The sequence below is a fragment of the Myotis myotis genome, unplaced genomic scaffold (genome assembly GCF_014108235.1).
Source record: "Myotis myotis isolate mMyoMyo1 unplaced genomic scaffold, mMyoMyo1.p scaffold_m19_p_21, whole genome shotgun sequence".
Lineage (NCBI taxonomy): Eukaryota > Metazoa > Chordata > Mammalia > Chiroptera > Vespertilionidae > Myotis > Myotis myotis.
The window spans coordinates 5,611,768-5,634,958 of record NW_023416326.1 but is presented as its reverse complement, the minus strand read 5'-3'; the positions used below and the strand labels follow the sequence as shown (position 1 = coordinate 5,634,958).

Below are 23,191 nucleotides of genomic sequence, written 5' to 3'. Positions count from 1 at the left end.
CGGTGAGTTTTCAATGTCCAGCTCTCTCAGGTCTGTCCTTTCCTGGTGTCCAGATATTAATGAGATTCGTATGTATGGGAGTGGGGTGGGAGGGCAATGGGGGGATATGGACACATATGCAATACCTTATTCCAGCGGTTCTCAACCTTCCTAATGCCGCGACCCTTGAATACAGTTCCTCATGTTGTGGTGACCCCCCGTTTCATTGTTCCAAATCGAACATCATTAAAGCATAGTGATTCATCACAAAAACAATATGTCATTATAGATGTGTTTTCCGATAGTCTTAGGTGACCCCCGTGAAAGGGTTGTTCGACCCCCACAGGTTGAGAACCGCTGCTTAGTCAATTAAAAAAGAGAAAAGAAAAGATTCGCATTTCTTAAAGCTGTGTCTTTTCCACCGATTCATTCTGTGTAAGATGAACTTGTTTAACTCCCATCTATGGGGTTTTTCAGGATCTCCCTGAAACCTTGCCTGCAAATCTGAAGGGGATTTTGAAGAAGGACATCTACCAGAGAAGAGGCCAGTCTTTCATCCGGGTCAATGATTCTGAGATTGAATATAATTCCAAATTTAGGTAAGGTCCTAGTCCACTGAGCCAAACGTTTCTCTTTTCTCAGACCGTCGCGTCGAAGGTCCTGTTTCAGCCCTGATAAGCGTCTCCTGGTGGGGAGAAGCGAGATTGCATTTTGAATGTTCTTCTTTTGTTCGTGTTTTCAGTTTCTGTGGCTTGGCCCTCAGTATACAGAACAGAGAATGAATTGTTTATTCACTCATTGCACACTGATATTTTTCCACCTGTGCCTGGCGAAGTGTGTGGTCTCCATGGGGTTTTCAGAAACTGTACAGGAAAGACAGCAAGCGGGAGGAGGCCTGGCCCTACCTGACCCACGACAGCTTGATTTGATCCATTAGCCCCGTGGTCGGCAAACTGCGGCTCGCGAGCCACATTCGGCTCTTTGGCCCCTTGAGTGTGGCTCTTCCACAAAATACCACGTGCGGGTGCACATGTACAGTGCGATTGAAACTTCGTGGCCCGTGCACGGAAGTCGGTATTTTGTGGAAGAGCCACACTCAAGGGGCCGAAGAGCCGCATGTGGCTCGCAAGCTGCAGTTTGCCGACCACTGCGTTAGCCTAACCAACAGGCAAAGCTTCCGCTCCCATTGAAAAAGACCGGTGTTTGATATCTAGAGCAAGAAGACAGAGATCTTTGCTGGGCGGATAAAAACATTGCATCCTGTTCCAGGCAGTAGTGACTCCCACCCACTAACTTCAGAGCACAGCTGTAGAGTCTCATTTAATTACCACAAAAACACAGTTCCCATGGGAAGCAGACAGTTGAGTTGTGGGTCGTATGCACTCTCTCCATACTCAGAAAATTGCTGGGTGAGGGCGTAGCCGGCAAGGAGAGGTTGCTGGGTGAGGGAGTAGCCGGCCAGGAGAGGTTGCTGGGTGAGGGAGTAGCCGGCATAGAGAATTCGAGGACGATTGTAACGAGCCCTTTCCCGGTGCTTTTACCTTCTTTCCAGGCCTCGGGCAGACTGGCTCCGTCTGCTGCTGGCCCCTGGCCCCTCTCACCCTTGAGCAGGGCTGCCAAGTCCTCACGCCTTAGGGTTCTGTCTCCAGCCTCCTCCCACATCCACCAAAGCCGTTCCTCAAGCGATGTAGTAGATGTCGCTCAACAAAAAGGGGTCCCTCTACTTTCTTAAAGCTCTGAGTTTAACAAACTTCAACAAGATTCTTCCCTACGAGGACCTGCAACCCCTCCGCTTGCTGGCCTCTCCAGAGAGAGGCTTCCTGCAGAACACACTCAGGAAAGCTCCGTGTCACCCATCCTCTCCCCCTCGCCGAACACCATGCCATGGATTAGGCAAAGCCCCGGAGATGCTAACGTGGCAGCGTTTTCCTGAAGCGACAGCCTGGTCTGGTGTCAGAATTGGGTGTCTGGGATGCGGTAGAGGCCTCCAGATTGGCGGGCAGACGGGCAGCAGAGCCCATCCTGTCACTTTCTGGCCATGCGTCCGGGGCCACTTCCTTAACCTGAGTCGCCGCTCACCCCTGATCGAGAGGAAAGAGGATTGTCTCCGCTCTGTCGGGTTGCCATGAAGTCTGACCCCTCCTGGCTACGCCACCGTCTCCCAGCTTGTCACCGGCCGCCTCCCTCTGCACACACTGCTCTCCAGAGAGCAGACAGACTTGTCCTGTTAAGAACAAATCCTGTCACCACTCCTCTACTTCAGACCCCTCCGCCGGCTTCTTACTCCGGGGAAAAACCAGTCTTATCATGGCCTACGGGCAGGTCAAAGCGCCTACTGTGTGCATTCGTCTTTACTGTGTCCTGAATTTCAGGCCAAATGTAGTACGAACATCATGCATGGTTGCGTGTTTAAAGTCCTCGTAGCACATGTATCCACAGAGTACAGACTCGCAGAGAGCTGCCTTGTGTACAAGGAAGAAGAGCGCTGAAAATGAGCCTTTACTTCCAGGAGAAATAGCTTTTTCATTACTTAAAAAAAAAAAGAAAAAAAAAGTGGTTTCATGTTCCCCTTCGGCTAACCGCTGAAACCTTTCTCGTGTTCCAGGTTATACTTATCGACAGAAATAGACAACCCGCACTTCCCTCCCGCCGTCTATAACTCCGTCAGTGTGGTCAACTTCACCGTGACCTTCCAGGGTCTGCAAGATCAGCTCCTGTCCACCATCGTCACTCACGAAGTCCCTCACCTGGAAAACCAGCGCTTCCAGCTGCTGGAGAGCATTTCCCTGGATGCGATGACCCTTGAAGAACTGGAGGAAAAAACGCTGAATTTGCTGGAGAACACAGAAGGCAAGTTACGGCGTTGTTGAGTGGCGCCCTGGCCGGTGTGGCTCAGTGGGTAGAGTGTTGGCCCTTGGACTGAAAGGTCCTGGCTTCGATTCCGGTCAAGGGCAAGGTCGTCGGTTGCAGGCTCAATCCCTGGCCCCGGTTGGGGCGCATGCGGGTGGCACCCAATCGATGTGTCTCTCACATCAGTGTTTCTCTCTCTGTATCTCTCCCCTCCCTTCCACTCGCTCTGAAAATCAATGGTAGCCTTTGGTGAGGATTAACAAAAATGTGCATGTAATTCAGGAACAGCCAAATGCAAGACATTCATAGGGCAGAGTATAGGGAAAGGGCACGCAGCCTCCTTGCTCTCTCCAGTGACCACTCTTCCCAAACCCGCGTGTTCACCAGCCCGGAGCTCTGCCACTCCGTTTGGGGTGTGTGGAGGCCTGATGCATTGACTCATTGGCCATGGCTGATCAGCCCACCTTCGGCCCCTCTCCCCTTCCCAGAAAGCAGGGCACCCTCTTCATGGGATGAGCAATCAGTCTCATCGGTCATGATCACTTGTATTTGTTTTGAAAATAGAGAACAGCCGAAACCGGTTTGGCTCAGTGGATAGAGCGTCGGCCTGTGGACTGAGAGGTCCCGGGTTCGATTTCGGTCAAGGGCATGTACCTGGGTTGCGTGCACATCCCCAGTAGGAGATGTGCAGGAGGCAGCTGATCGATGTTTCCCTCTCATCGATGTTTCTAACTCTCTATCTCTCTCCCTTCCTCTCTGTGAAAAATCAATAAAATATATTTTTTTAAAAAAAGAAAAGAAAATAGAGAACAATAGGAAATATTTGAGTGCGTCCCAGAAAATGAGGGTAACCGTGTTCATTTCTGGAAGTTTTATTTTCGTCTTCTCTGTGTATAGCGGGTCACCGTGGAAATGCGTTCGTCACGATGGAATGACCACTTACGTGCCTGCAATAAAAATAGAATCCGTAAACACGAACATAATTTAAAGAAGGGATGAGGGAGTGGGAAGAGGGGCATGTGTGCTATTACTCAAACTTACTAGAATCATGACTCATCTTCCCTGAAGAGCGCATCTCCAGAACAAAACCCACAAAAAGCCGATAGCGAAAACTCTTACATCGCGAGGACAGAATGAGGACGCTGCCGCTGGATATGGGAGCGGCTTTTCTTTACGTTCATTTCTTGTTTGTTTTTAGGATATGTACTAGATAACGAGGAAATTGTGGACACCTTGAGAAAATCCAAGATCACTTCCAATGAAATCTCCAAGCGCATCAGCGAGACAGAAAAAGCAGAAAGCGAGATCCAGGCAACGCGTAAAAACTACCTCCCCATCGCCACCCGGGGCGCCCTGCTCTACTTCGTCGTGGCCAGTCTCACCCAGATCAGTCACATGTACCAGTTCTCCCTGGACTGGTTCCGCCAGGTTTTCCTCTCGTCGGTCGTTTCCAAAAGCAAAGAGCAGGAAGAACACGGGTCGACGAGGGAGAAAATCCCTCCCAAGAAAGTTCACGAGCTTGGAAGTCTCTCCAAAGAGGCCAAGTTGAAACCGGAAAAACCTCCCTTGGAGAGGCACCTTAAAAATTCCATCGAGGTGCTGACCATGAAGATATTTAAGGTGAGGACAGCCTTCAAGGCGAATTCCGCACGCGTGTCTGCCCTCCCTGCGGTCGCCTGACCCCTAACGGTTGTCTTGTCCCCGTAGGTGGTCTCTGCAGCGCTGTTCAACCAGCACAGACTCTGCTTCGCCTTCCTGCTTTGCGCCGCCATCATGAAGAACAGCGCCAGCGAGGGCCCGCCCGCGGACGGCCTGGGGTCCCTCCCAGAGGAGGAGTGGACCCTCTTCCTGTACTCGAGCACCTTGATAAACACCGACAGCGTGATGCCGCACCCCCGCCTTGATCGTAAGTGGAAGCCGCGTCCCCGGGTTTGGTGACAAGCTGTTTCCATGAAAGGACACGGGAGATTCCTCAGGCGCTTCCAGCCAGCGCTTCTGTGCGCGTTACATGAAAAGCAGCCTGAGGTCCAGGGCGGTGTCCGTCTCATCGCTGTACCCGCTGCGCTGTTGGGCATGTCACTGGTGCTCAGTAACTTCGGGGCGAGTGAGTGACCTTGGCTACGGTTACGATCACCCTCATCTACACGATGAGGAGGCTGAGAGGTCCCATGATCTGTCTGTCACCTGTAAGTTGGAGGATTCCAGGACAGCGGGGGCGGGGGGGGGGGGGGGGGGGCGTGATTCAGGCCACAGGCCTGAGACCCAGAGGAGCTGCCGGGTAAGTCCTGGGCGGAGTCCAGTGCACAGGCAACCAAAGAAAAAATAGGCCAGCGGGACCGCATCAAACATAGAAACCTCACAATCAACGGAGCGGAAAGACAAGCTATGGAATGAGAGAAATGTTTCAAATCATAGATGTAATAAGGAATTCATATATATATGCCTAAGTGATTGTGATGACCAGTCGACATAGGAGCTGCCCCCTGGTGGTCAGTGCGCTCCTACAGTCCCCCCCCAACCCCCCCCCCCCCCCCGGCTGGCTGGCCCCAACTGGCCTCCCACTGTGGGAGCACGCTGACCACCAAGGGGCAGCTCCTGCGTTGAGCGTGTACCCCCTGGTGGTCAGGGCGCGTCATAGCGACCGGTCGTTCAGGTCGTTCGGCCGTCCGGTCGCTGAGCTTCTGTTATGCGGGATTGTCACATGAAATAGCTCTCTCCCAACGATAGGTACTTACCGAGCATCGACTTTGCGACGCGCCCCTCACAGGTGCGGGGTGCGTCTCCTGCAGCGTGACCGTCTCCCCTTCCCCTCCAGGCCTGTATGAAATGGACAGGGGCAGGCACCTGCGCTGGGTCTCGCACGCCAGGTGGAGGCAGTGCCGGTACCTCAGCCATCAGCTGGAAGCCTTCTCTGCCCTGTGCCGGTCCCTGCTGTTCAACTGGTCCCAGTGGAGCGCTTTCCAAGCCAGCACGGCCCTGTACGCTCTGCTGGGCACACCTTTCTCTGCAGAAAGGGCTTCCCCGGAGGAAAGCGAGAAATCGCCCGAGGAGAGTAAGAAGGCATTTCGCGTTGTGCCTAGCTCGACCGCATCCGCGTGTATGTAGAGTGTCCCCTGTGAATGGAGTCCGGTAGCTTGTATGATGAAAAATGCACGAGGGGAACATTACTACGTTGTAAGCATGCCTCTTTTTTAAAAAAATATATATTTTTATTGATTTCAGAGAGGAAGGGAGAGGGATAGAGAGAGAGAGAAACATCAATGATGAGAGAGAATCATGGATCGGCTGCCTCCCGCACGCCCCCTACCGGGGATCAAGCCCGCAACCCGGGCCCGTGCCCTTGACTGGAACCGAACCCGGGACCTTTCAGTCCGCAGGCCGACGCTCTGTCCACTGAGCCAAACCGGCGAGGGCTAACAGATGTGTTTTAGGTATTGTTTTTATATAAGAGACGTGTTTTTAAAAATTGCATAAGAAATAGAACTTAATTTAAATGACTTGCTACTTTTAGCATATCTTTTCCATTTGTTTGTGTGTGTTTTTTTTTCAGTTTGAGTGCTTCCTCCTCACTTTTCCCTGCCCCTTCCGCCGACGTCACCCCTATTCAGGGTTCACCACCCCAAGTCAAGTCTCCTTCCATCACCATTTGTCCCCCTAGGCCAGTGATGGCGAACCTTTTGAGCTGGGCGTGTCAGCATTTTGAAAAACCATAACTTAACTCTGGTGCCGTGTCACATAGAGAAATGTTTTGATATTTGCAACCACAGTAAAACAAAGACTTATATTTTTGATATTTATTTTATATATTTAAATGCCATTGAACAAAGAAAAATCAGCCAAAAAAATGAGTTCCCTGCCCTATGCCCTCCTCCACCTCCCCCTTCTCCGCCCGTCCCCCCACCCCCCCGCAGTCACTGCACTGTTGTCCGTGTCCAAGGCTTTTTTCTCTTCTTTTGCCCAATTCCTCTACCCCCTCCACCCAACCCCACCATCAGCCTGCTCTCTACCAATGAGTCTGTCTCCGCCCGGCTTGTTAGCTCAGTGTGTCCATTTGTGGCACCTCCTAGTGAACCAATGTATTCCATGGTTAATCCTCGCTCCTTTTCTCTCACTTGTATCCAGCTGAACTTCTGAATGAACACAAAGAAGTACATCGTCCTGTAAATTTCCCCTGGGAGAAACTCACTCCGTTTCAAAGACTTATTTTGGTAAGACGTGCCGAGAGCGGATAATCGGTATTCTCCGTGGTTTGAGCACTCGAACAGTAACTAAACCCCTTCCGATTGAAAGTTGAGTCGGCCGCGGGGCCGGTGTGGCTCAGGGGTCCTTGGGGTTAAAGACGAGAACCGTGGGGGAAGTTTATATAAGCGCTTGGTTGGTCCGGGAGACGAGCAGGAGCCAGCAGCCTGCGGGTGGCAAAGGGCCGTGACCCCCCGCACGGAGAGCACAGGTCCTCCCAGCGATGGTGGCCGGGCCCCACCCCTCGCCCTGTGCTTCGCTTGATCTCCCGTTTTCTTTTCTAGATAAAAATTCTCAGACCAGAGCGTTTGAAGAACTCAGTGAGAAAGTTTCTGACCGAAAAAATAGGAAGTGAGTATATTCACAGAACCGGAATTAATCTGAAAGAATCCTATCAAGTTTCCAACGCCAGGACTCCAGTGATACTCATTCACTCGCAAGGTAAGCTGCTGCCAAGCCGGTAGGATGATGCCACCGTCTGTCAAAAGACGTGGGGAGGTAGGGCTGTGTCCGCTTTAAAATATTGTCGCGTTCTTATTTAAACATTTGGAAAAGGGACAGGTTACAATTTTAAAGCACATTGAGAATGAACCTTTTGCCCGGCTGGCGTGGCTCAGTGGTTGAGCTCCGACCTACGAACCAGGTTGCGGGCTCCATCCCCAGTAGGGGGTGCACAGGAGGCAGCTGAGCAATGATTCTCTCTCATCATTGATGTTTCTATCTCTCTCTTCCTCTCTGAAATCAATAAAAATATATATTTAAAAAACAACAACAAACAAACAGAAAGAATGAACCCTTGTAAAAGGGCAAAAAGGAATAAGATTTACAAATAACGGAGACATTTTCAGCACTAGTTTTCTGTGCAGACAGGAAATATCTCCCAAACACATATTATTGATCAGAAGGTTGAGTTTTCCCTTGTATCTGTTAACTGTTTACTTGACATCAATTCATGAAAAATATGTATGTTAGAAAATAAGCTATCAGAGATTGGTCCTTCTGATCTGGCCCTTGTATTCCTCAAAACCCCAAATGCTTTTCTTTTTCATTCTCTTGTCTTGGATCTGAAAACTCTAAGCAAAATATTTTCTTCATCTGTCTTCCGTTCCTCATCACCTCCAAATCAAACACGTCTTTAGGACTCACCATTTCCAAGCTTTGACTCCCCTGGGCCAAAATCTCGTTCAAAATGCCGTTCATGTACAGACCTTCTCGTCGGAAACTTTTCTGGGTAAAACAGCTGGCTGTGTGCCTGCCACCCGGGTGCCATCCACTTAAGACTTAGTCTGAGATGGCAGCGAGGGTGCAAGGCATCACGAATCCAAGTTCTAAGCAACAGGATGGAGGGAAAGGACAGTTTTACACACCTGGGTAACGAACGTGGCTGCCAACGCCTACTCACAAAACTTAGATGCCCATCCCTCGCGTCAAGAGAGGCAGATCCCTGACCGGTGTGGCTCAGTGGATAGAGCGTTGGCCTGTGGACTGAAGGGTCCCAGGTTCAATTCCAGTCAAGGGCATGTACCTGGGTTGCAGGCACCTCCCCAGTGGGGGGTGCGCAGGAGGCAGCTGATCGATGTTTCTCTCTCATCTGTGTTTCTAACTCTCTCTCTCCCTTCCTCTCTGTAAAAAATCAATAAAATACATTTTTTTTAAAGAGAGAGAGGCCGAAAATACAGTATTTTAGCTGGGTGCACGGCCATCCCAAGTAACACTGGGCTTCAGCTACAGAGGAGGAACAGTGATGTTGGCGTAGATGACAGCAGCGGCTGCCTTGGTCGGGAGAATCACCCCCATGAGCCAGAAAGCCCAGGTTCCCACCCCACCGCCATCTTCTCCCACCACCACTCACAAATGCGAGGCTGTGCTCCAGGGGGAGTCCTACGAGCTTACCACGTACCTCTCTGCACGGTTACCCAGGGGTGGACGTCATCAACACCCTCCTGAAATTCGCCCAGGAGCTGAAAGGAACCACCCAGCATGTGACCATGATTTCTCTGGGCCAAGGCCAGGCAGCGAAAGCGGAAGACCTCATCGCGGACGCCCTCGCCAAGGCCGGGCAGTGGGTCTTCCTGCAGAACTGCCACCTCGCCGCGTCCTTCATGCCACGGCTCTGCACCATAGTGGACTCGTAAGTCACCCGGGTGCTTTTATTTTTTTTTTTTTTGTGTGTGTGTGTGTGTGTGTATGTTTGTTGTTGGGTTTTGGGGTTTGGTTTTTTTGTTTTTTGTGGGGGTTTTTTTTTTGCTTTTGTTGCTTTAGTTTGTTTTGTAAATTAAAAAGTAATCATTTTAGACTCGCAGAAAAGTTGCAGTCTGTTTTGTTCTTAATTTGTCATTTTCCCCCAGGTTTCTGCCATGAGCACATGTCACTTTTGTACTCAGGGGACCAAAAACTGGTTTTTTTAAATGGGATTTCGTGGGTCTTGTGCAAATTCTTGTGCAGCGGGGAAGTTCTGAGGGCGGCCAACCAGATCTCTGATTATTAAAATGATTCCTGAGTTCCCTTAAAACGTCGAAATAACTATGATTCTTAGGACACGTTGGTTTGGTGTAAGGTTCTCACATCAATACACACTTTTTTTTTTACTTTGCAGACTCAATAATCCAAATGTAACGGTAGACCCCGAGTTCCGGCTGTGGTTAAGCTCAGAATCGGACAGCTCTTTGCCAGTTTCCCTTCTTCAGAAGAGTTTAAAGGTAAGAACAAAGTGGGCCCTTGTAATGTTGACGGAGGGACAGTATTTGGTGTGGATCCTCTTGCTTTCCCGACTGAGAGTGAAGAGAGTGCTACGTCAGGACGCTAAGCCTCTGCCCTGTGCCCAGCCCCGTGCCGAGGACCAGGGAAGCCGCTAACGGGGTGAGAGACCCCTCCTTTCACATGGTTCCCAACATGGGGCACCCGCCCCACAGGGGGGCGATTTGATGCTTACGGGGGCCAATTCGAGAAGGAGTTGTTAACTGAACTTTTGGCATTTCTTCTGGTTCTGGGGGCCTCACCTACAGCATATAAATACATATTGTGACATATTGATGCATTTCAGTTCTCCATTACGTTTTGAAACTTTATTTGCTATTTTTTTCCTATCACCTCAGATTATTATTATTTTTTTTTAACAATTTCTTAGTGAGTTCCTCCTCCGGACTTCAGCTGTCCTTTGGTTCTTGTATTTTTCTCTTGCATGGATGCCATGTCCTTTGGAAGCTTATTTTCAACCAAGTTCACGGCCTTTTGAGGCTTCCTCCATGGGAACACGAGTCCGCTTTTTGAAGAATAAGAATTAGATGTCAAAGGGCGGGCGTCAGGATGTTGGAGACGCTGAGGTGGGGCGTGGCCAGCGCAAGGCGGGGAGCCGCTGGTGTGGGTGTTCGTTTGCTCAGATGCCGGCTCCCCCTTGCTCTAAACCAGAACGGAGGACGTGCGGCCGTTTCCTGCCCCCTGCTGCCCTGGCTTGCTCCTCCCTCTACTCCCCCCCCCCCTCAGGTCATCGTTAATTCCCTAGAAAGGGCCTGGCAGGAAGCAGTTATTGAGTGAAAAGGCCCACGCGTGGATCGTCTGTGACTTCCGCTCATCTCCATGGTTGCGTTTGAATACGTGCTAAGACTTGGTCGGTTGTATCCAACAAGTGTCCAGTTGGCCACACGTTGGGATTCCTAGGAGCCAAGGAAACATGTTTAATGTTTTTCATTCATACGTAGAACTTGATGGGGTTTCTCATGTCCCATCGTCCATGCAGATAGAGGTGGTGGTTTTCCTAATAAGGAAGAACACGGACACCCCATAAAAACGAGCAAAGGACACAGAAGGCCAATAAATACGTGAAAAAATTAAAAATTCAGCCCCTCGAAGTCAGAGACGTTCAGACCAGGACAAGGAGATGCCTTTGGTAGCCCATCGAACTGGCAGAGATGAAAGATTGTTCTGATCTAATTTGTAATACTAAGCATGCTGTGAAATAACCACGCTCACAGGCTGCTCATAAGGTAATATCAGAAAGACATTAATCCAGGACAAAAGGTAATCTCGCAATATATAGAGTCTTAAAGTTCCATACAGTTTAATCAGGTGACCTACTTCTAAGAAAAGACCAAATTATGGTGTCTATATAGAGGGACAGAGGCATAGAAACATCCATGATGAGAGAGAATCATTGATCGGCTGCCTCCTGCACGCCCCCTAATGGGGATCAAGCCCGAAATCCCAGCACATGTCCTGACCGGGAATCGAACCGTGACCTCCTGGTTCATAGGTCGGTGCTCAGTCACCGAGCCACACCGGCCGGACACACAAGAGTTTTGATTTGCCAGTGAAGCTTGACTAGTTCTCTCCCCGGGGGTAGAGCAGCCCCCCCTCCCCCCCGGCCTGGTGCCCACGTGCCCTCACGTGCTGTTCTCATTCACATCTGCCCTAAGATCGCCGTGGAGATGCCCATGGGGCTGAAGAGTAATTTACTGAAGACGCTTGGACACGACGGCAGTGGAGAGGTGACGGAAGAAATATTTGAAAAACCCAACTGCGGCCCCTGGTGGAAAAAGCTCTTGTTCAGCCTGTGCTTCTTCAACGCTCTGATCAACGAGAGAAGGAAATACGGAATGCTGGGCTGGAACGTCGACTATGAATTCAATCCCTCAGACTTCGAGGTAAGCGCGGCGGCAGCGTCTTCTGAATAAACAACAAGTAGGTAACGGTGCCGTACAGGCCACGCACCCTTTTCCCGGTGGGATGCAAGTGCTGACAGCGGTTCTCAACCTTCTGGCCCTTGAAATACAGCTCCTCATGCTGTGACCCAACCATGAAATTATTTTCGTGGCTACTTCATACCTGTCATGTTGCTACTGTGATGAATCGTCATGGAAATAAATATCTGATATGCAGGATGGTCTTAGGCGACCCCCGTGAAAGGGCGTTCAACCGCCAAAGGGGTCGCGACCCACAGGTTGAGAACCGCTGGCTTAGAAGCAAGGGCTTGGAAGCCAGCGGTTCTAGAATCAGATGACAGCTCTGCCCCTTCGCTGTGCGGGCATTTAACCTGTGGGGCAGCTAATTAACCTGGCGGCCCTGCACGCCCTTGGCCAGGACAGGCGGGGGTGGGGGGGGGCCGGGTAGTGGGGGGCCTTAGAGGAGGACCAGCTAATACAGGAACAGTGCCTGCCTCGCACGCATGGCCAGAGGGATGTTTTTCACGCGGGAGAGATGACACTGACCCATCGTGGTGGGGCATCAACTCCGCTTACGGCCTCCCTGCTGTCCTCCGTACAGAGCCTCCCCTTTGCACAACAGCATGGGGGGGGGAGGGGGGGCGGGGTTTCTCTGTCACTACAGCAACCAGGGTAGCACCCGCATGAGCTGCCCAGCCCAGGCCACGGCCTCGACAGCCACTCACCTCTGCGTATGAGCAGGTCCCAGAGACCTTCCCCAGGAAACCCCGATGCCCCCTCGGGGTGCCTGTCCCCGGGGGGGGGGGGGGCCCACTCAGACGGGCGGCTCCTGGCCATCTCCTCTAGGGCCCCAGGAGGCTCTTCCTTTCCCACGAGAGGCCCCGGGCTCAGCTGCCTGGCAGGGTTCTGTGCGCATCTGCCCCCCAGTGAGCGGCACCTGGGCGTCAGGGAAGGATGTGAGAGGACCAACCCGAACGACCAGGGACTCGGGAAGGAAAAGGTGCCCACACCACCAGCGCCCGCTCAATCCAGGCCACACTCGTGGGGGCCGGGGGGGGGGGGTCAGTTTGGTTTTTCTGGTTTGGGGCCTGGGGCAGCAGGAATCTATTCCTACAGAGGAACGGCGGGCAGCGGCCTGAGAGCTGCTGCTTTCGTGTTGAAAGGGCAGAGTGCGCCGAAAACACACCCTGAAATAACAAAAGCGCGCGCACGTTCCCGACAGGTGGCCGTGAAGATGCTGGAGAACACCCTGACCGCCCAGCCGGCCGTGCCGTGGCAGAAGCTGCGCTACCTGCTCGGGGAGGTGGTGTACGGGGGCCAGGTGACCGACCCCTGGGACCAGCGCTGCCTCAACACCCTGCTCTACAGGTTCTGTAACCCTGACGTGCTGACATGCGACTTCAGCTTCTTCAGTGAGGAGGTGAGAAAGGAAGGTATTGTCTTACTAGGGGCCTGGTGCACGGAATTTGTGCACTCGGGGTGGGGTCCCTCAGCCTGGCCTACGCCCTCTTGCAGTCCGGGAGCCGTCAGCCACCGCCGCTGCGCTCGCCAGCTGTGAGCCCAGCTTCTGGCTGAGCAGTGCTCCCCCTGTGGGAGCGCACTGACCACCAGGGGGCAGCTCCTGCATTGAGCGTCTGCTCCCTGGTGGTCAGTGTGCGTCATAGCGACCAGTCATTCTGCGGTAGGGTCGATTTGCATATTAGCCTTTTATTATATAGGATATGACTTGATTGTGTGTTTTTAAGAATGAAATCTTGCCATTTCTTAATTTTTTTTATGAGAGAGTAGAAGGGAGGGGGAGAGACAGAGAGAGAGAAACATCGATGTGAGAGAGACACATCAATTGGTTGCCTCCCACACATGCCCCGACCAGGCCAGGGATCCAGCCTGCAACTGAGGTCGGTGCCCTTGACCGGAATCGAACCCCAAACCCTTCAGTCCAACGGCCAGTGCTCTCATCTGCTGAGCAGAGTGGCTAGGGCTGACTTGATTGTCTTTAACTAAGTTATTGCCAAAGTATTTACAGTCCGCACTTAAATTCACATCAGTGTCCACTTTCAGTGGCTGTTCTGAACTCCAGTGGCCGTGACCCTGATAATTACCTGTTGGTCCCAGCGCAGGAAGCGGAGGGCACAGCCGGCCGACAGGAAGCCGGAGCATCGTTTCCCCTTGAAGAGCCTGCTCTCTGTTGCTTTATTCAGTCATTTCACACCTAGAAGTTTTGTGCCTCTTGGCCACGTTCACCCATCCCTGGGATGGTCAGTCGTATGAACACACATTAGCCTAGAACAGTGGATCTCAACCTTCTGGCCCTTTAAATACAGTTCCTCATGCTGTGACCCAACCATAACATTGTTTTCGTTGCTACTTCATCACTGTCATGTTGCTCCTGTGATGAATCGTCATGTAAATAGCTGATATGCAGGATGGTCTTAGGCGACCCCTGTGGAAGGGTCGTTTGACCGCCAGAGGGGTCGCGACCCACAGGTTGAGAACCGCGGGGCTAGCACATCCCACCTGCACATGAAGCCTTCGATGGAGCGTCTCGCGGGGAATGTGGTCTTGGTGCGCTACCGAAAGGAGAGGCAGAAACTAACAGGCTGTCAATTCTCAGATGTGCGCGCCTGAATCGGCCAGCCTGCAGGCCTACCGACGCGCGGTCCAGGCCTTGCCCGACGACGAGCCCGCCGAGCTGCTGGGGCTGCACCCGGAGGCCACCCGGGGCTGCCGGGAGGCGCAGGCCCAGAGCTTCATGGACCACCTGGTGGCCCTGCAGCCGAGGACGGGGCCGCCCAGCCTGGTCATCAGGTAGGACGCGCCGCCGCCGTGCGCTCCGTCAGCAAAGTGTTGGGGAGAGCTGCCCGTGTCCGCTTGGAGGGACACGGTATAGCACTTAGGGAAGATGTCACCCCAAAACGCAAACCCTAAACTCTCCAAGTGACACAGGAGCCAGTGCACACACACACACATGCACACTCACACACATGTGCACACTCGCGCGCGCACACACATGCACACTCACACATGTGCACACTCGCACGCACACACATGCACGCTCACGCACGCGTGCACACTCACATGTGCACACACACATACAATTACCAAGCATGTGGTAGGTGCTCAGTAGATCTTTGGTCAGTGAATTATGCCTGGTGAGTTGTGTTTTTATTTTTTTATTTTTTTAAATATATTTTATTGATTTTTTACAGAGGGGAAGGGAGAGAGACAGAGAGTCAGAAACATCGATGAGAGAGAAACATCGATCAGCTGCCTCCCGCACACCCCCCACCGGGGATGTGCCCGCAACCCAGGCACATGCCCTTGACCAGAATCGAACCTGGAACCTTTCAGTCCGCAGGCCGACGCTCCATCCACTGAGCCAAACCGCTTTCGGCGAGTTGTATTTTTAAGCAGAATTGGTTTAAATGTGACATGTCCGGGGAAATTCCCATCCGAATAAGTCGGAGGACAGTGTGGTCGGGAGGAGGGCGCCCCGCTCTCGGAGCCCCATGGGCCGTGCCTCCCGGCCGCTCCGCCTCCCTGTCCCGGTCCTGCTCCCCAGACACGGAGAGGACCCGCCTGCCACGCAGGCTGCTGCGAGGTCTCAGTGGCGTCAGACATGAAACCCGAGGTCGCGTTGGTTGCCGGACAGCAAGCGCCATATGGCCCGAGGGATCGGCCTTCCCTCTGCTCCCCTCCCCAGTGTCTGAAGCCTCCCCGCCTCCCAGGAAACCCACTGAGCCACCTGCTTTCGGTGTCAAGAGCACAGCGTGGCCGTAGAGCAGCGATGGCGAACTTGTGAGCTCGGCGAGTCAGCATTTTGGAAAACCCTAACTGAACTCTGGGGCCGTGTCACAGATAGAAATGTTTTGATCTTTGCAACCAGAGTAAAACAAAGGCTTACATTTTTGATATTTATTTTATGTATTTCAATGCCATTGAACAAAGAAAAATCAACCAAAAAAATGAGTTCACGCGTCCCCTCTGACACGCGTGTCGTAGGCTCGCCATCGCTGCCGCAGAGGAAGGACGGTCACTTCCTGTCCTCGCCTGTGACGGGGTCCAGGGAGCCTCTGTTTCGCGTGGCAGCCCACGTCCCGTCCCCACCGCCCAGGGTGCGAGCAGGGCCCCGCTGTCAACACGAGGCCTGACAGCCACGTGGCCTGAGCATCCGTCCGGCTGCCGTCTGTCCGGCTGCCGCCGCCTCTGCGTCTCATCCTGGGTGTTTCCGTTCAGCAGATGAGCCCAGATGACGGAGCTTTTACAGAGAAACCGGGAGATGCCCCTCTCCCTGCAGGTGTCTCATGCCTCACAGTCCTCACGCGGAAAGCGAGACGCGCTCCATGGGCCCCATGAGGCGCCCGGCCCTGCCCGGTCTCATGCTGGGGAAGATGGGCCTCCCCGTGCGGCCCTCACTCTCCCTCCCTCCCTCCCTCCCTCTCTCCCTCCCTCCCCTGCAGCCGGGAGCCCAGCAGCGACGATCTGGTGATGGAGATGGTGTCAAATGTGCAGAAGCGGCTGCCGATGACGGTGGAGAAGGAGGAGAGGAGGGGCACCCAGAGCACGCTGCGGAGCATCATGGCGGGCACCGTGTGGGAGGCGCTGAATAAAGGCCTGGAAGGCGAGCGGCTGGGCCCCTCCCCGTCCTCCCTCCTCGCCCCCCTCCTCCCCCTCCCCCTGCCGCCTCTCCCCCGGGCCCCAAAGCAGGACTCTGGCACCAGGCAGATAGGGTTAGATCAGTGATGGCGAACCTTTTGAGCTCGGCGTGCCAGCATTTTGAAAAACCCTAACTGAACTCTGGGGCCATGTCACATAGAGAAATTTTTTGATCTTTGCAACCATAGTAAAACAAAGACGTATATTTTTGATATTTATTTTATCTATTTAAATGCCATTGAACAAAGAAAAATCAGCCAAAAAAATGAGTTCGCGTGTCACCTCTGACACGTGTGTCATAGGTTCGCCATCACTGGGTTAGGGTCAGGGTCGGGGCAGAGACGGGACAGAAGGGCCACAGAGGAAGGGGCTGAGAGGCGATGGAGAGCTAAAGCCCTCCTCTCCTCCGGGGCCAAGTGAAGGACAGAGCGGAACGGGAGGCTGTCGGTGTATTGGGGTTTGGGGTGTTTGGGGAAGGAGGCGGGTGGTGATGGCTTCAGGACTAAGAATGGAGAAACAATCACGGTAGCAGCAGAGAGAAGCAGCTCCAGCCCCGGCCGGTTTTCCCCGTGGTTAGAGCACCGGCCCTTGGACTGAAGGGTCTCAGGTTCGATTCCGGTCAAGGTCACGCATGTACCTGGGCTGCAGGTCCATCCCCAGCCCCGGTCGGGGCACATGCAGGAGGCACCCTATTGCTGGATGTGTCTCTCACATCAGGGAGGAGCTGAGGGGAGGGGCCGGCCCAGCGGAGACGGGGCAGACCTGGTGCCCAGGGCCCCTGCGTCGGGCTGGGGTACCCGGCCCGTGACACTCTCAGCACCCGCACTTCCACCCTCGGAAGGGTTCCTTGGGGAACCAAGCGCTGGGCAGCCGCCTGTGGGGGTGGCACCGTTGCTGCGTCCAGGCCGGTGGTGAGCAACGCGGCCACCGCTGGTGTCTGTGCGGCCTGCGAGCCAGAAGGGTGTTTCCCCGGCGGAGAAAAGAAGAAGAAGTTTTTGTGATACGTAAACATGGTCAGAAAACCAGCCAGGGGAGCCCTTTTCCCGCTGTCCCACGGCACCCACGCGGCCGGGGTGTGGCTGTGACAGACGGCAGTCCACGAAGCCAGAAGCATTTACTAACTGGCCCTGCAGGAGAGATTTCCCTGGACAGAGGAAATTCCTGTAACTTCCAAATCCTATCACTTTCCATTTTTTGGGTTTTTCTAAAAATATGTTTGTATTGATTTCAGAGAGGAAGGGAGAGGGAGAGAGAGAAACATCAATGACGAGAGAGAATCATGGATCAGCTGCCTCCTGCACGCCCTCTACTGGGGTTGGAGCCCACAATCCGGGCCTGTGCCCTGACCGGGAATCGAACCGTGACCTCCTGGTTCCTAGGTCGATGCTCACGCACTGGGCCACGCCGGCCGGGCCAAAATATCACCAGGTTCTCTCTTTCTTTAATCCAGGCTACGACCCCCTCATCCACTGTGTCTTGCTGTCCTTTTTGAAGCAAGAAATCGAACGCTTTGATAAGCTGCTGCTGGTCATACATGAATCCTTGAAAGACCTTCAGCTCGCTATCAAAGGAAAGATCGTCCTCACCCCGGAGCTGGAGGAGGTCTACAACTCTTTTCTTAAAGCCAGAGTGCCCGAGCTGTGGCAGGTGAGGGGGGGGGGGTCCCCGCCTTTACGGGCTGGGTCGACGCGAAGTGGAGGTCCCGTCGCAGGCAGGACCAGGCTGACTGTGGTGCAGCCACGTGGCGAAATACCACGCTGCGCCTGCATTAAAAGGTGCTGACACACTTTTGGGGAGTTGTTGATATTAATAAGATCTCTTAGAAGGAAATCTGGCAAATCTACTTAACTACATTTATCTGAGGTATTGAATACCCCTGAGGGTATCTACCCCAGGACTGGTTATAATAGCCTAAAGCTGAAAACAACGGTCATTCCTCTTCATCGGAATCCGGTTAAACGATGATGCGGATCTACGGGACACATCTCTAAGATGTATTGTTAAATCCTTACGTTTCAGAAAAATGTCATTTTTAAGGATTATAAGAGCACATACACTTACATAAGACCCAGGCTGATCTATGCATACGTTTGCTTAGAGAAGGGCATACGTGCTTTAAATTCTAGAAACCCAAATTAGAGTCTTGGGAGTGCCAACTAAGCCAGCTGACAGCACCCCGGCCCCTGGGTCTCCCCCCCGCCCCCCGCCCCAAGAGGCACACCAGGGGAGGAGCAGCTGGCGGGGCCAAGGCCAGCTCCAGACTCTGGTCAACTCCAAGTTTAGCTGCAGGCCCAGGCCTCCCGCGACCAGGGGGAGCCGGCCGCTGTGTGCGGTGACAGGGGGGAGACAAGGGGTTCTCTGGACAGGAGACTTTTGTAAAGTAGGAGGTGGAGGTGAGGAGGGGGACTGGCTGCCAAATCCGGGCCTCTCCCGCCCCCGTTGCCCCCGGCAACAGCTTGTTTCTATGGGCCAGAAAAAAAACAAAACTAAAGGATGTTACGATGTGCCCGTGTCTCCATCCTCACAGAAACACGCCTACAAGTCGTGCAAGCCCCTGGCTTCCTGGGTTAACAACCTCATCCAGCGACTGAATTTCTTCAACACCTGGGCCAAGATGGCTTACACGGCCATCTACCACCGGTAGGGCGACCGCCGCTTTCCTTACGCGTCCCCCTGGCTGTGGCTCAGAGCTCACGTTGGGCCTCGAGGGAGTGGGGGACCTCACCTCACCTCCCCCTTAGGGCGAGGGAATGAGACCGAGTCCCGCCCCGTCCAGGGTCACCGCCCTCGAAGAGACAGACAGAGCCTAGGGCCGTGGTCGGCACACCGTGGCTCGCGAGCCACAGGCGGCTCTTTGGCCCCTTGAGTGTGGCTCTTCCACAAAATACCACGTGTGGGCGCGCACGTACAGTGCGATTGGAACTTCCTGGCCCATGTGCAGAAGTCGGTTTTCGGCCTGGGCAAGTCTGTTTTGAAGAAGTGCTGTTGGTATTTGGCTCTGTTGACTAATGGGTTTGCCGACCACGGGCCTAGGACATTCTCTGGCCACACTGTGTCTTGTGAAAGTAGCGAGGGGAGAGGGGAGAGGTGAAAAGAACGAAGAATTAGTTGCACGTATTTCTTAAGCGAGTTGAATACATGGAATACATGATACACAGCCAATGGAAAGGCGTGAGTGCCCAACACGTACTGAGCGCCCACAGGGGGCCAGGCATTTGTCGAGGGGCTGTCCTCGTGCCCGTCACCAAACCTTCGCGGTGAGCCCAGGGCACGAAGCAGAGCTGTCACGTCGAGAGGAGGAAACGAGGCACAAAACCTGCGGGGACTTGCCCACGGCTCCCCAACCAGCAAGGGGGAGTGTTGGGGTTTGAACCCAGGAAATCTGGTTCCAAAGTCTGTGCCCTTGGGGCATTGGTGGTATAGTGGTTAGCATAGCTGCCTTCCAAAGTCTGTGCCCTTGGGGCGTTGGTGGTATAGTGGTTAGCATAGCTGCCTTCCAAAGTCTGTGCCCAACTGCGCCTCGTCCCTGGTCCCTGCAGCCGTGAGCCAATGTTCCCGGCTGTCATCCTCCTCCCTGAGGGACTCAAACAGCCTGCGAGGCTCTGCCGGCCCAGCCAGGGACCCGCTGCCATAAACACCCGGGGGGGGGGAGGGGGCCAGTGAAGGCCTGCCCGTCTCACCAGCTTTACAGCCCTGGCTGGTTCCCGCCTGGGGAGGGTTTGCGATGAGGCCGGAGGGAGGGAGAACTCTCCCCGGGTGGCCTGACCCTGTGGTCATGCCGTCACCATCCCCGCCTGTGTCTGCCCGCCTCCAGGTATATGAGGTTTATCTTGGCCTGGAAGCACTCTAGCACCAGCCCCAAACTTGAAAAGAATTTCTTTGAAGGGTTTCCTGCAAGATACTGGCTCCCGGCTTTCTTCTTTCCACAAGGTGAGCGTGTGAACCAGGACCAGCCCAGCCCTCCGCACCCCCAGCTTCCACCACAGTCCCCCTCAGGTGCCAGGCCTCCTGCCGGCACTGACTCCTCCCTACCCCCTGCCCCCTGGCAGTGTCTCCGGGCGTCAGCCCCAGGCCATTCATTTGATGAGGTCAGAGGCCGACACCAGACCCCTCCCAGAGGCCGCGGCATTTTGAGAATGGGCACCTGTTAGGGCAGGGATGGCGAACCTTTTGAGCTCGGCGTGCCAGCATTTTGAAAAACCCTAACTGAACTCTGGTGCCATGTCACATATAGAAATGTTTTGATATTTGCAACCACAGTAAAACAAAGACTTATATTTTTTATATTTATTTTATATATTTAAGTGCCATTTAACAAAGAAAAATCAACCAAAAAAATGAGTTCGCGTGTCACCTCTGACACGCGTGTCACAGGTTCGCCATCACTGTGTTAGGGATTGATTCTGGGCTTCGGCCATTTTCGTTAACGTATCCGTTTAACGAGAACGAAGGAAGGAATGAGGAAGTGAGCGTTTGCTGGGCCCTGGGCCCCACCTGCTTGGCACAAACGTCCAGCAGGAAGGACAGACGTCCACCCGTACGGATCACAGCCGTGTGTGCTGGGGTTTGGGGAGTAATGCTAGACGGCAAGCTCCATGCGGGCGAAGCAGGGCCGCTTGCCTCCCTGCTGCACCCCCAGCCCCTAAAACACTGGATAAATGTTTGAAGAGCGAATGCCTCTCCTGGCGCCCAGCCCGGCCTCACTCCCACCTCTCACATCTCCTGACCCTCTTTCTCTTCCCCCTCTTCCCTCCCCCAGAGGCATCCGTGTGGCTGACAGCGCTCACCCCCCCACACCCTCCCCCCCCCCCCCCCCCCGGGACCTTTGGGACGCGCACAGCCCCCGGGTCCCTGAAACTCACAAGGAACTTGTGTTTCTCTCCGAAGCCTTCCTGACCGCTGTGCTGCAGGACTACGGGAGGGCCCACGGCATCTCGACGGACGCCCTCACCTTTACCCACCAGGTGATCCCCAGCACCATTGGCTCCAAAGAGGAGGAGTTCTCCATCATGGTCCAGAAGACGCTCAACCTCGTCAGGAGAGCCTTCAAGGTACCCGGATGCTCGGGTTGGGAAGAGCCATCCCTCCTTCCCTCCACAGACCTTACTCCGCACTCCGCACGTGCCGGGCGCCATGCCAGGCACCAGGCAGGCAGGATCCACAAGGCACAGTCCCCCTTCGGGTCCACGTGCCCTCACCGTCCTCTCCCCCACCGTCACTTCTCAAGGGCCAGGCTGCCTGGAGGGTGAGCTCGGGACAAGGTGCCCGTCCCTTCTCCAGGGACCTGCCCGATCAGAGCAGACGGAACCTTCGGGGGGCACTGTGCCGGCCACCCCGCCCCTCCACACAGTGGGGGAGAGCGAGTTGCCTTCCAGGCCCCCCTGGAGACACCCCAGAATTGGAGCTGCTGCCAACCAAGTTTTCTGCTTAACAGAATCGATCTGCAACTCGCTCACCCCTTTTAATGTCATTCAGATATGCTCCCAAGTCCCTCCCAGAGCCTCCACGAATCTCGCAGCTGCGTGGGTAGAAGCAGGGGACAGTCTGACCCCTTTTATGATCTGTCTTCTGAAAGGCTGGGCCGAAAGTGGTCCTTCTGGAAAGGTGGGGTTTTACTGTGTTTGAAACACCTGTCAGCTCAGGATGAGCACATGCAGAGCCTACACACTTGTTTCAGGTCTCAGAGTCGCACCCGGCAACAGCTCCCCAGTACAGGGACCGGCCCCCCGCAGCTGGCGGGGAGCCGTCCACTTCCTCCAGGCCCATCCCGTGGGGCGTCTGGTCCAGGCAGGGTCCTGCCCGGGCGCCGCTGACAGCACCTCTCTTTGGCCTTAGAGCACAGACTCCTCACACATCGGGGCTCACATTTTTGGATTATTCATCGAGGGAGCAAGGTGGAATCCCGAAGAGAAGATACTAGAGGACTCGCTGCCTCGCGAGATATGCTGCGATTTCCCGGAAATCTACTTCCTGCCGACCAAGGTCAGCACCCCAGTGTTCCGTCACACCGCCTGTGGGCCTCCACGTCCCCTGGTTCACGGGGGAAATGGGATCCTTTTTAACTCGGAGGCTCAGGAAGGTGGAGGCCCCCCAGCTGCAGTCCGAGACACGAACACGTTTACAAAAGCCCCAAATATCGCCAGAATCTAACATAGCCGCTATGCCAACAGCCGCCGTCACCTCTCAGGAACAGGCACCCTAGGAAGCCGTAGTTACGCCTTAAGATGACATCCTCCAGGCGTCATCCCCACGTGCAGTGACACAGCCCCCTGACCGTCAGGATGTTTAACTCCTAACAAGCCCCCAGGCCAGGCACGTGGGAAACGCGCGCTGTGGGTGGGTTTGAGCTGTGCAGCTGGACTGCTGGGTTCTCTCTCAGGTTTCCACCGAGACACCAGCCGCTGCTAACCCGCCGGAGTCGGAAGGCCACACCTTCGAGTGCCCAGTTTATCAGACGCCTCAGAGGTCGTCCATTTCCACAACGACCGGCTCCCCTTCGAACTGCTTAACGTCGGTGTTCTTGCCCACAAGGAGACCGCCCAGTCACTGGATCACCATGCAGGTCGCCCTGCTGTGTGAGAAGAAGGCGAAATAAACTCCCGTCCCACACCAGGTACATGTGGACTCTGACCAGGTATGCCTGTTCCAGGCCGTGCGTGTACAGCGCTTACCCGCGTAGAAGCGTGTGCAGGCAGGCGCTTTCTCCCTCGTGGCTAGGGGTGCCCTGTGGTCCAGGAGCGTCGCAAACAAAAAGGGAAAGATGTCTGGGGGCGTGTAATCTAAGGACGCCCGTTCCGGTCTCAGTGATC

General features: G+C 54.2%; 1 protein-coding gene across 1 annotated transcript in view; it reads left to right on the top strand.

Moving 5' to 3' along the window:
• Positions 1–22,983, top strand: part of DNAH14 (dynein axonemal heavy chain 14) — a 137,304-nt gene extending 114,321 nt beyond the window's left edge. Inside the window, exons 67-85 of the mRNA XM_036355199.1 lie at positions 457–578; positions 2,585–2,829; positions 4,028–4,449; positions 4,537–4,735; positions 5,645–5,881; positions 6,952–7,037; positions 7,353–7,509; positions 8,989–9,199; positions 9,665–9,767; positions 11,481–11,708; positions 12,949–13,146; positions 14,341–14,534; positions 16,187–16,347; positions 17,833–18,029; positions 18,910–19,022; positions 20,197–20,312; positions 21,270–21,433; positions 22,218–22,364; positions 22,762–22,983. Of these exons, the coding sequence (XP_036211092.1) occupies positions 457–578; positions 2,585–2,829; positions 4,028–4,449; positions 4,537–4,735; positions 5,645–5,881; positions 6,952–7,037; positions 7,353–7,509; positions 8,989–9,199; positions 9,665–9,767; positions 11,481–11,708; positions 12,949–13,146; positions 14,341–14,534; positions 16,187–16,347; positions 17,833–18,029; positions 18,910–19,022; positions 20,197–20,312; positions 21,270–21,433; positions 22,218–22,364; positions 22,762–22,977 (3,516 nt within the window). The 3' untranslated portion in view covers positions 22,978–22,983. The remainder of the gene's footprint in view (positions 1–456; positions 579–2,584; positions 2,830–4,027; positions 4,450–4,536; positions 4,736–5,644; positions 5,882–6,951; positions 7,038–7,352; positions 7,510–8,988; positions 9,200–9,664; positions 9,768–11,480; positions 11,709–12,948; positions 13,147–14,340; positions 14,535–16,186; positions 16,348–17,832; positions 18,030–18,909; positions 19,023–20,196; positions 20,313–21,269; positions 21,434–22,217; positions 22,365–22,761) is intronic.
• Positions 22,984–23,191: the final 208 nt, after the last annotated feature.